At 45.0% G+C, this 12,203-nt stretch overlaps 1 protein-coding gene across 1 annotated transcript in view; it reads left to right on the top strand.

The window, feature by feature from the left end:
• The window catches only part of PTCHD1 (patched domain containing 1), a 42,049-nt gene that overhangs the window by 12,794 nt on the left and 17,052 nt on the right, over positions 1-12,203 (top strand). The window contains exon 2 of the mRNA XM_071749837.1: positions 1,205-1,865. Within this exon, the coding sequence (XP_071605938.1) occupies positions 1,205-1,865 (661 nt within the window). The remainder of the gene's footprint in view (positions 1-1,204; positions 1,866-12,203) is intronic.

Below are 12,203 nucleotides of genomic sequence, written 5' to 3' on the forward strand. Positions count from 1 at the left end.
TGACGTTTTCTTGGCCTCAGCAGCATCCTCACGGAAGGTCTTGGTACTCTGCAAAATAAGAGCAGCACAGGAAGAGTTAAGTGGTGGTGGGTGAGAGCTGCACATTGGGCAAGGAAATTTGTGCAAAAAACCAGCTTGCACTTTGCTAAGGCTCTGAATGTTAGCAAACTCAATATTCTACTTTTGAAAAATATTTTAACCTCAGCCCATTAGGGCTATTTCCTTACTGTCTTCTAGATTTCCTGCTTCTTCTGTGTTGACTAAAATGGATTCAGAAAAGGTTGCAAGAGTTTTCTTTATTTTTTTCAAGAAGAGGGCAGTTTTTCTGCCTTTCTGGTATTTAAAAATAACTGAGTGTTCAGGTCAGAGCTCAGGTATGGCAAATTTCAGAAAGCTGCAGAACAACTTACCAAGGAGGCTGTACTAAGAGCTGCTGGACCAAACAAGAAATAGTAATAACCTACAGAACATAAATTTGGGCCTTCTCTGATTATCACAACCTTCGGGAGAGAGGAAAGAAAACCAGTGGTGTTACCTGTCTGAGAGTCCTTCTCTCAGACTTTCTGAAGATTTGATGGGGGAAAGAGGGCAAATTAATTAATGCCAGCTACCTTATTCCTGCTATGCCAAAAATCTCTGCACTCACTTGGGACGTACTGCTGTGGCCTCTCTTTGGAGCAAGTGCTTGTGCCCTGCCACTGCTGGCATGTCCCACCTAGTCACGTTACTCTTCTGCCTTCTCTACCTGAAGTTTATCTGTCCAGAGAGTAATTAAGCAATCCTTAGCATGACAGTGTCCCCAGACACAGTTGGGTTGTAGCAGTCCCTTTTACATTCACCCAAATCACTTGAAATCAGAGGTCCCAGATTTTTGGGTTTGCTGGTTTAGGGAGGCTGAGCGACAACAGATGTGCATGGCACAGATGAAAGCTTCAACATACCTGAGCTACCAGCAAAGGAGAAGGGAATAATGAATGCTGCTATTTTAATGCATGTTTCTTTTTTTTTTCTTTTTTTTTTTTTTTTTTTTTTTTGTTTGTTTTTGGCAATGAGCGTGCTATTAATACTGCAGTCACCAGAACTTTCATTGTTATTGCATAGATTGAGTAGGAAAGGGACGGAGGTGAGGAGCCGCTGTTGTTCTGGCTGCTACCATGCGAGATGAACAGGTGAATAACGTGTGTGATTTCTCTTTCCCTTGTAGCTGCACTCTGCTGTGACCAGGATCCAAGTTCAAAGACCTGGTTTCAATTACACGTTTGCCCATATATGTATCCTGAACAATGACAAGACATGCATAGTGGACGACATAGTGCATGTACTGGAGGAATTAAAGGCTGCTCGTTCTTCTAATCGAACTAATTTTGCAATCACTTACCCGATTACTCACTTAAAGGATGGCAGGGAAGTGTATAATGGGCATCAGCTTGGTGGGGTTACTGTGCACAGCAAAGACCAGGTGAAGTCTGCAGAAGCCATTCAGCTCACCTACTACTTGCAGGCAATCAACTCCTTGAATGACATGGTGGCAGAGAAGTGGGAATCCATTTTTTGTGACACTGTTGAACTTTTCCAGAAATCCAACAGGAAAGTGAAAATGTATCCTTTCACTTCTTCTTCGCTGAAGGAGGATTTCCAGAAGACGAGCAGGGTGTCAGAACGCTACCTGATCACAAGCTTGGCCCTTGTGGTCACCTTGGCCATTCTCTGCTGCTCCATGCAGGATTGTGTCCGCAGCAAACCCTGGCTTGGCCTGCTGGGATTGCTGACTGTGACCCTTGCCACCCTGACTGCTGCTGGGATCATCAATCTCACTGGTGGGAAATACAATTCCACCTTCCTGGGAATCCCCTTCGTCATGTTAGGTAACTATCTCCTCTCTCTTTTGTTTGTCTGTGCCTCCCTGATACATTGCCCAGCAAGCAGAGAAGCATCACTGCATGGCTCCCAGTGCCTCCTCCCTGCAGCACTATGCTGTGCCAAACCCACAGGGCCTCTTTCCTTATAATCTTTGTACCCCACCAGGATGTTAAAGTCATGCCAGGGGCTCTGGTGTGGTGTGATGTTGTGCCCATCTGGTAGTGAGGAGCAAGGGCAGCATGAATGTCATACGTCATGTGAGGGGGGGAGCCCGATGGCTGCTTTTCTGTGGATGTTTGCTTTATTTTGGTGGCCAGGGTTGGAGGGAAGCCTTTGCAGAAGTCCCTGTGCCACAATGGCAGCAGGCACAGTGCTGGCAGATCCAAGGGGCTGCCCGCATGGGGCACTGGGAGAGCGCTGGCTCCTTTGGGGAGCAGGGCAGTGCTTGGCAGGCATCTCTCTGTGGGATAAGGTCAGTGGCTGTTGGTTCTGTGTTGTGTTTCTCCTGAAGCATCTGTGTTGGCTGAGCAAGAGCAAGGAGGGTTTCACAGCCCTGGTGGAGTGAGAGCTTTGCCTTCCCTCACCCCATCAGGGACGGACCCTTCCTGGTTAGTGCCAGAGTATCCCGCTGAGGAGGGCTACAGAGAAAGCAGGAATGGTGCTGGCAGAGGCATCTTCATCCCCCTGGTTTTCATGCCACCATCACTCGCTGTGGGCTACCGCTGAGGCGGTTTCATTTCATTTTGTTTCCCTCGAGAGTAGGAAAGAGGAGGGGAGAAGGGTCATCAGCTTGGTCCTGACCTGAAATCAGTGCCCTCTCCTCCTGGCACCAGGGAGTTTGAGGGGATGCTCTGTGTTGTATCCACACAGGCAGGAGGACTTCATGGGAGAGAAAACAAGAGCTCTGGAGAGATCACAGCCTCTTTTTTTGTGTTTGGTTCATAACCAGTGTGAAAAGCTTTGTGCACTGTAGGTGTTCAATACGTCCTTGTTTGCAACATTATTCATTTGGGGAGAATAATACATACATTGATTTGCTCACAGCTTTCCCCATCTGAAAATCAGTGCTCAGTAATACTTCAGGTTTCAAGTGTAAGAGTGTCTCTGCTGACTTACTCACATCATGTAGTGATACGACACATTTCAGCACAGCTAATTTTATATCCAGCGCCAGGTTCCTATGCCGTGCCTGTATGGTAGCTGTGGTATTGTTGCACTTTAATTAAAGACTATGCTTCAGTGCATTGCACCACCAGTTAACGTAGAGAATGTATTCTCTGTGACAAAGAGAATTCAGCTACATTGCATCGTCTCTTGTTTTCAGATGACTTCTATGAAAATTAAACCGTATCACAATCCAGGGGAAATGCAGTACGAGAAAATCAGAGGCAAAAGAAAGCTAGCGTTCTGACCTGAGTCTTTTGGTTTCTTTTGTGGGATTTTATGCCTGTGCATGTGCTATACAATTTAATTCCTCAGACTAGGTAATGTATATTACATAGGAGGGGATTTCCAGATATGTTGCAAGAGTAGTAAAAAAGCAGTCTGAAGTCCAGCTATGTGAATTGAAAGTACCTGGGAAAAGCGACTTAAAAATATGAAATACTAGCTCTGTTTAGAGATCAAAGCATCTGCTCACTGCAACAGCCTTTCAGATCTTTAATTCACTAATAGTGACTATGCTGAGACTTTAAATCCTTGAAGACTTACAGATAACTATGAAAAGTTTCACACTCTTATTTTAGCGCTCCAACTGCCGAGCCGTATAGTCAGGTCCTCTTTTTTTTTCTTCTTTTTCCTTCTGGGTTTGTTTTTTTTGTTTTTTTTCTCTGCACTTGCTTAGTTGAAGTGTTCCCACTCTTGAAAGAAGTAAGTTTCAAATATGCAGCTCAGCTCTCAATGTGAACAAGTCACGACAGAGCAGTCAAATTCATGTGAGTCTTGCCTGCTTCCCCAGCTGCATAACATCTCCCATGGGACAGGAATATCAACAGGTGAACAGGTGGTGCTGAAGACATTCTGGAGTTTTTAATGAGAACTGTTTTAAAGCAGCAGATAGATAGAATGGCAGGGTTTCCTCTTTTTTTTCCCTGCAGCTCAACAGAAAGATTGACTATGTGTTTCAAAATTTATTTCATTTCTATGTGTTGTTTTGCTTATGGAATCATAAAATCATAGAATGGTTTGGGCTGGAAGGGACAGGACCTTAAGGATTATCTAGTTCCAACCCCCCTGCATGGGCAGGGACACCTCCCACCAGACCAGGTTGCTCAGAGCCCCATCTAACCTGGCCTTGAACACTGGCAGGGATGAGGCAGCCACAGCTTCCCTGGGCAACCTGTGCCAGTGTCTCACACACTCAAATTAAAGAATTTCTTCCTAATGTCTAGCCTAAATCTCCTCTCTTCAAGTTATAAACCATTGTCCCTTATCCTCTCACTACACACCTATGTAAAAAGCCCTACCCCAGCTTTCTTGTAGGCCCCCTCAAATATTGGAAGGTTGCTACAAGGTCACCTCAGAGCCTCCTTTTCTCCAGGCCAAACAACCCCAACTTCCTCAGTCTGTCTTCACAGGGGAGGTGCTCCAGCCCTCTGATCATTTCAGTGTTTCTCCTCTGGACATGTTCCAGGAGCTCTGTGTCCTTCTTATGCTGGGGACTCCAGAACTGGACACAGTGCTCCAGGTGGGGTCTCACAAGAGCAGAGCAGAGGGGGAGAATCACCTCCCTTGACCGCCTGTCTGTGCTTCTTTTGATGCAGCCCAGCATCCAGTTGGCTCTCTTGATCTGCAAGCACATACTGATGGCTCATGTTGAGCTTCTGGTCCACTGCCACCCCCACATCCTTCTCCTCAGGGCTGTCCTCAATCCTTTCTCCTCCCAACCTGTATTCGTGTATGGGATTTCCCTGACCCAGGTGCAGAACCTCGCACTTGGCTTTGTTGAACTTCATGCACTTTGCACAAATCCAGTTCTCAAGCCTGCCAAGGTCCCTCTGGATACCATCCCTTCCCTATAGTGTGCTGACTTCACCACACAGGTGGTGGTGTCAGCAAACTTGCTGAATGTACATTTGATTCCATTGTCCATGTCACCAAAAAGGTGTTCAACAGCACTGGTCCCAGTACTGACCCTTGATGAACACAACTCCATTTGGACACTGAGCCCTTGATCACACCCAAGGGTAGCATGAATGTCATACGTCATGTGAGGGGGGAGCCTTCCAACCCAGCCAATTCTATGACTATGATTCTTTGGGTATGACCATCCAGCCCGTTTCTTATCCAATGAGTGCTCCATCCATAGAATCTGTATGGTTCCAGTTCAGAGATCAGAGTGTCATGCAGGATGGTGTCGAATGCTTTGCACAGGTCCAGGTAGATGACCTCTGTTGCTCTGTCTTTGTCAGCTGAGGCTGTGACCCCATTGTCAAAGGCCACCAAATTAGTCAGGCAGGACTTGCCCTTAGTGAAGCTGTGTTGGCTGTCAGCAAGAAAGGGTGCTTTAACTCAAGGTAACTGAAGGCTAGAGACAGAAACCACCCTCCGTTATAGCCCACTGGACTACTTCCACTTAATTTCAGAGACCATCTGATGAGATCATAGATTAACTGACCTTTAGAAAGCCAATGGATTTCTTGCTAACAGTGTATCCCTGTAGCTATTACACATAATCTGCTGGCTAAAAGCAAAAATTAGAAAGAAAGAAATATTACACTGGACACATTTCAGGCGAGGCCCCTTCACTGGTATAATTAATGAAGTTTCCCTAGTTTATAGCAGCTGAGGACTTTTTCATCAGCATCTCAATGGGCAGGGAGGGGGGAGACGCTTTCCAGACATCATCTGCCCTCTGCCACAGGACAGGATTGCATCTTTCCTAACAGGTAGTTCTCACCCTGCATTTTGTCTTCTTGGGCCTCATCCCCCTGTGTTGCACTGCAGTACTGCTATGGCATTAACATCATGTCTAATCTAAATTCCCCTTTTACAACTCATCTTCTGTCTTTATTTCCCTGCTGCATCTGGAAAACAAGTTTCTTTTCTTTTTCTTTGCATATCTGGGACCACTCTTACTTTCCCAGTCCTCTTCCCTTTCAAACCAGGTTTCTTCAGACTATACTTACCACAGTTCCAGCAGTGTTCTTGCTTTTGGCCACTCAACATCTTCCATGGAGTGCAGTGCCTAAATCTGGGCACAAGATTCAGGCTGAAGCTTTCAGCAGCAAGTTGAGTAGGAGAATGATTTCACACATCTTGCACATGACACTCCTGTTCATACATCCCCATATGACGTTATTTTTTTTCTCAGCAGCACAAAATGTTTGGCATTTGGTTGGTGGCACATGGTAATTGACAGATCCTTCATGTTACTTTCTACTCTTTGCACAATCAGTTATTCCAACCAGCATGTAGAAGTTTGCCCTTGTCCTTGTTGAATTTTAACTTGTTTGTCTCACACTCTTTCTCTTCTTCACTAAGTTTTTCTTGAGACCATCACTGCCCTTCCAACATGCAGTTACTGAAGTTGGTCATCAATGGTTTTATCAACTTTTTTGTGTTTTCAAGCATTACTTCCTGAATAGTTTCAGTAGTTTGTCCAGTCACAAGCCCATCCTAATAACTTAGGCAGTATGACTGCTAAATACTCCCTTCAGTGTGCTCCGTAATACCTAATTTCATTCATCCTGTTTTCTGTGACATCTCTTCTGCACCAGCCATTTCCAAGAGCAAACAAGAGCAGTGAAGGCTATCAGCCTCTGTAAGTGCTGAATCCCTAGCTTTTGCTAGGACAATTAACTTATTAAATTGGTATGGTTTACTAAATTGCACACCTAAGCTTACGCTGTGGAAATTAAGCAAGGACATCTTTTGCCCACCCCACTTGTTAAATCTGACAAACTGGTTTAAACAACTCGTGCTTTGGGTTTAATCACCCTCATGGTAGTTTATTCTAATTCACTTTACTCTTTAATTAAGGCAGGTTACTGTAACTCAGCTCACAAAAGGTAACTCATTAATTCAGAATAACTCAGTAGTTGATGACTGCTCATAGCCTGAGTATGTCACTACTCTGACAGGTTTTATGTTGTGGCAGGTTTCTTTTTAGCCCTTGCTGGTTGCTAACTGAATGGCAAAAAATCGAGGCCAGGATGTGTCCAAGCCCCCACAGAGGGGCTGCACTGGGGGCAAGATAGCAGAGAGCAGGCAGACTGCAGCCTCTCTCTGCTCTGGGGATATCTTGTCAAACTGGGAACTTTTCTTCTTGACGTCTGGATTTATACAGGTACTTCTTATGTGAAAATTAAGCCTAAAACCTGTGAAACTTGGCAGTCTCCCACCCTTCATCTGGGCATGTTTTGAATTAGCATATGCCTCTGTGATTTTTTAAAACTATCATCTGCATTTATCAGTGTGCAAACAAGTAATTTAAGGACAAGATTACTCACATGCTTAGTTCATGTGGAATTCTTTGCTGAATTAGGGCTATTCATTTTTGACCCTCAGAACCAAAAAAATAAATTCTTTAATTTGACTGAATTTAAAATAGCTGGCTTATAATGTCAGCTGGAAAGCAGAATTAGAATTCTGATCTCTTTATTGCCTGTTCCACTAAAAACTACAGATGTTTGGTCTGGCACAGATGCTAATGTATTCATCACAAGTTTCCCTTACGCATTAAATGTTGTTTAATAACTGCCAATCCTTTAAAAATGCCAGTCTCCTCAAAACCCCCCCGCAGTGTTACCAAACAAACCAACGGACAACAAGCAGCAGTGGCTGAACACATTTTTGGGTTGATTTTTTTTTTTTTACCTCCCAGAGGTGAAGCGCAGCGTTTAACTCCGAGACTCAAAAGAAAATTGCAGTATTGCCCTTTGCACTGAAGAGAAAACTAGCAATCTGTTTCCTATTCCTCTAGAAACTCGTAGGGCTTATTTAGGGAGAGGCAGCTCTCTTCAGCTGCCAAGTGGAAAGCATCAGCTCTGTGAAATCGCGGTGGTTTGCCAGGCACTGCCAGATACGGGCAAGGATGCAGGGCCAGCTCCAGGGGCTTATATTTAGCCTCCCATGCTGGCAGGGGAAAACCAGCTAGCAGTTACAAGTGCAGCTCGAGCTTGCAGCTTGCTGTAAACAGAAATGATAGCCAGCCTTGTGTGAAAGTCAGCAAAACAGGGATAAATGTGAGTACCTCTTTTTACCACCTCCCTCCATCCTCCCATCGCATCCTGCCCTGTAGGTGCACCTTTCTTGGGAATAAAGAAGGGGGAAATGGTCAACAGAGCAGGGACAGCTGGGAAGGAGTTGATGGAAGTGTTTGGCAGAACCCACAGAGGGTCCTCCTGAGGTTCAGTCATGGGGCAAAAGTCTGGGGGAGAAAGAGACTGCACAGGACTGCATCTGGCAGGAGGGGGCACAGGAGCAGCAGAGGAATTAAATGCTTTGGGAGGTACCAGGGCACTTGGAGCTCCTCTCAGATGAAGAGAAGTGCTGATCACCCCTCAGCAACACCAGTTTGTTGGATGCACACCTTCCACACAGCTTTCCTAGGGAGAGCCGTGCTGGTGGTGGAGTGAGCTGAAATGTCAGCCCAGGGACTTTGTGGATACAAAAAGCTGGAGTGACAGAGGTGGGATCTGAGGTTGAAGACATCTGGGAAAGAAAATCGGACGGAAAATGTTAGGAAGAAGAAGAGGGGACTTTGGTTTTGATTATTGGACTGAAAAGCCCAAGAGGACAGAGAGAGGATTGCTGAAGGTTAGGGACTGTGAAGGTAGCAAAACCAATCAGGGTAGCAAAGAAGCATCATGAAAACTCCAAGAGGGTGAGGGTGCTTGGGCCAGCACAAGCCAGCACATGCAGCTCACTGGAGCTGCACCTCAGTGTCAACAAGGCACCTAGCCCAGCTTCTTCGGATTTCTGGAAGAATGCTGGTAAGGAACTGCACCATATGCCAGATTTGTATGCCCTAAAAGCATTCATTATCCTCCCTATCAAGCACCCAAGTGTTCTCTGTATTTAATAAACCTGAATTGTCAACACTGGTTATAGAGAGAGAGTTTCAAAGAGAAAAAAAGCAGCCACTGCACAGGTGTCCCCGGTGTCCTTCAGTCTACACATAAAGGTAACACACACATGAGTGTTTGACTTTATATAGTACTTTTCCACCAATTTTCCTGTCATCAGTTAATAAAAATATGGAGCTTACCGGGTCTCTCTTCCCCAAGCTAAACTTTCTTGCTCTCCCTGTCCTGCTACCCCTCTCCTGTCCCTTTGTGCTAGGGAGAAGCGTGCCCTGCCCCAGCTTGATGCCCCACTGCCCCTTTCTCCCCTCTCATCCATCTCATTTACAGTCTCTGGCTACAGGTCTCTGGACTGATAGATAAATGATCAGTCTCTGGAGACCTACATCAGGTCTCCAGGCCGTGGCATCTCTTTCCTAGTGCCTGCACAGCTCTCAGCATCTTGTGGTCTCCCTGAGACCTTCCTTCAGCTCTTCTCCTCTCTTCCCCACTCCTACCATCATGACACCTCTGCCATTTTGTTGTGTTGATTTTTTTGGTTTTTTTTTAATTTTTTTTCCATCCTCTGCTCTTCTCAGCCACAGCAGGGCCCATTGCTCCTACCATTTTCCTTATGTTGAATAACTTTCACAGCTCCCAAATAGGTCCCCAGCATACTCTGCCATCATATCTCAGCTGCTTCAGATTTCCACCATTTATCCTTTTCTTTTTTTCATGCTGTCAAAGGACTCCAAGAGTGCCCTGGAAGTACACTTGGTTTTTTGTCACTCCATCTGCTCAGCTTTCCCAGTTCAACCCTGCACAGCTCACTTACACTCTGAAACATTCCCCTTCTAATACATAAATAAAATTATCTGGTTTTATCTTCCTTGAGCACGATCCCAGACATGTCATTTTCCTAGTCATTCCTCTTGCTCTACTTTTTCTCTCCTTGGTCCCTCTGTCTTGCTCTTTCTGTGCTCTCTAAGCAGCTGTGCATCTTCTGCAGTCCCTGTTCCTTATGGGGAAGAGCAGAAGTAGAATCCCAGGCCACCCTTGCTCTCTCAATGTACCAATGAATCCTCTTAGCAAAATCAGTGTTTTCCACCTGAAGCCAAGGTGTTTAACTACCTGTTCCACCTGCTGATCTCCCTCTCTCCAGGTCTCCTAAAATGTGCCCCGGGCTCCTTGAGAGGAGCCTGGGCACCAAGATGCCACTAATAGGCTTAAATACGTACAGCTAAACATGAAATAGGTTTAAAATACAAATGGTGGCAGAGTATTTTAGACACGTGTAGCAGCCCTTTCAGTGCAGTTCAGAAGTGGCAAGTAGAGCATGCAGCTGAACATGTGTAGTGGTGACACAGCAGATGTGTCCATGTTTCCCCCTCACCACCACAAACTCCAGTGAAATCATTGCACACAGGTGTGGTTCTTGGCTTCATGAGATGGTGTCGATTCTTCAGTAAATATAATGGGGGTTTTTTGGAAAAGAAGAGTTGAATCTAAAGAAAGTCACTCTAGAGAACAGTTTAAAAGAAAACAGTCCAGAAAACACCCTGATTTTATTCAGGTAGTTTATTCAGATTTTATTCAGGTAGTGAAGTCCCCCCCCCCAGTATATGAAAATACATTGGAAGCTCACCAGTTAGAGAAAAGGGACCTTCAACTATCTCTGCATATGCATATAGGAAATATATGTGTGTGTGTGTTTGTGGTATGCTTTGCATACTAGACTTGGATGGTCAATGAAGATCTGGGAAGGGAGGGCCAGAACTGATGGCGACTTTTCATTTTAGGTCCTCCTGGATGTTTTGTGCAGCTGATAAATGATATTCCCAAAATAGGCAATAGCCAAGAGACCCATGTAGCAGGGAGGGGGCCTGCCATTTTAAGGTCATGAGACCTCTGCATTCTGGCAGAGAACACTGACAGAGATAGATGGATTAAGTAAAATTGGAATAAGTAAAGTCTGGGTGCTTGGTGAAAAGCCCAAGATGAGTTCCAAATCTGCAATGGTTTTGCAAGTTTTGGAATACTGTGTTTCACATACGGTTGATCTTTATATAATAAGAATAATGACATGTCAATTAAACAGGAGAATTTAAGGGTATGCCTGAGATGTTTTGGTTGCAGCTTTCTCAGCAGAAAAGAGGAACTTGAGTTGTTGTAAGCTAATTCGTATTCCACTAGGAAAATACTCCTAAAAGCAAGTGCTATTTAGGCTTGTGGGCTTAGAAATTTAAAACAGATTTCAAACATTATTTTACCCCAAACATACTCCCTGTGTCTTACTCTGTCTTCAGGAACCATCATGTACTGTATGCCACTTGGCTATTCTGTAACAGGGTAAGCATTCACTTTGCACAGATGGTTGCAGGTAGCTTTCATTTACCTTTAAGTAATTTATTTTACTCTTTTTTTTTTTTTTTTTTTTTTTTTTTTTTTTTTTTTTTACACAGCATGTATAAAATCTTTCCAAAACTCACTTTGTGGGGAAAAGAGTTGGCAATTTTGTCTGCGGGTATGAATGTCATATGCAAGATGAGCCCAGTGGTACTGAACATCTAAAATTCTGCATCTAACCACCTCTTTGGCAAGTGAGGCTTTAGGTACACAAATCACACAAATTCACAAAGGGAAATTCCTTTTTCCAGCCTCACCTCTCATTGCTTCACTGTGCTGGCACCGGACCTCACTGCCCTGTGCCTCTCCCCTGGTGCCGAGGGTGGTCCCGGTTCCCCCATCCGGCTGCATCCCGGTGCCCTCCTCCTCTCATCCTCCGTGCTGCAAAACTCAGCCTTTCCCCGGCTCACTTGGAGTAACAGCTTAGCGCTCGGCTTCCTGGGGGATTTTCTGTGGTTTCCGAAGAGGTGTTGCTGGGAGGAGCAGGAGGGGACTCCCAGGCAGGGAAGCTGGTGGAAGACCAGCAAGGATGAGATGCTGCCCTGCTGCTACCCCGGCGCTGCCGCCTTGCACTTAGGGCACCGCTTTGATTCAAACGCTTTCGGTTCAGATCTGCACAGGGTCTGGGTTTGGAGAATGAGCACAGTGTGCAGACATCAATAGTTCGGCAGCTAAAACCAAATTTCCCTAATGCTCAGCTCCTTCTGTTGTGGGGAAAAAAGAAAAAAAAAGAAAAAAGAAAAGGAAAAAAAAAAAGGAGAAAAGAAAAAGAAAAAAAAAAAGCAACTTTTCTTTTACCTTTTGCCAGGTCTCTCATGAAGACAGACTAAAGCAAGGCATGCATTTAAACAGATCTGACAGCCTACTATTTGAATGCCAAAACAAACCTTTACTGGTTCGTAAGTGGAATTAAATACGCACTTACTGTATGAG

This window comes from Heliangelus exortis, chromosome 1 (assembly GCF_036169615.1).
Source record: "Heliangelus exortis chromosome 1, bHelExo1.hap1, whole genome shotgun sequence".
NCBI classification, from domain to species: Eukaryota; Metazoa; Chordata; class Aves; order Apodiformes; family Trochilidae; genus Heliangelus; species Heliangelus exortis.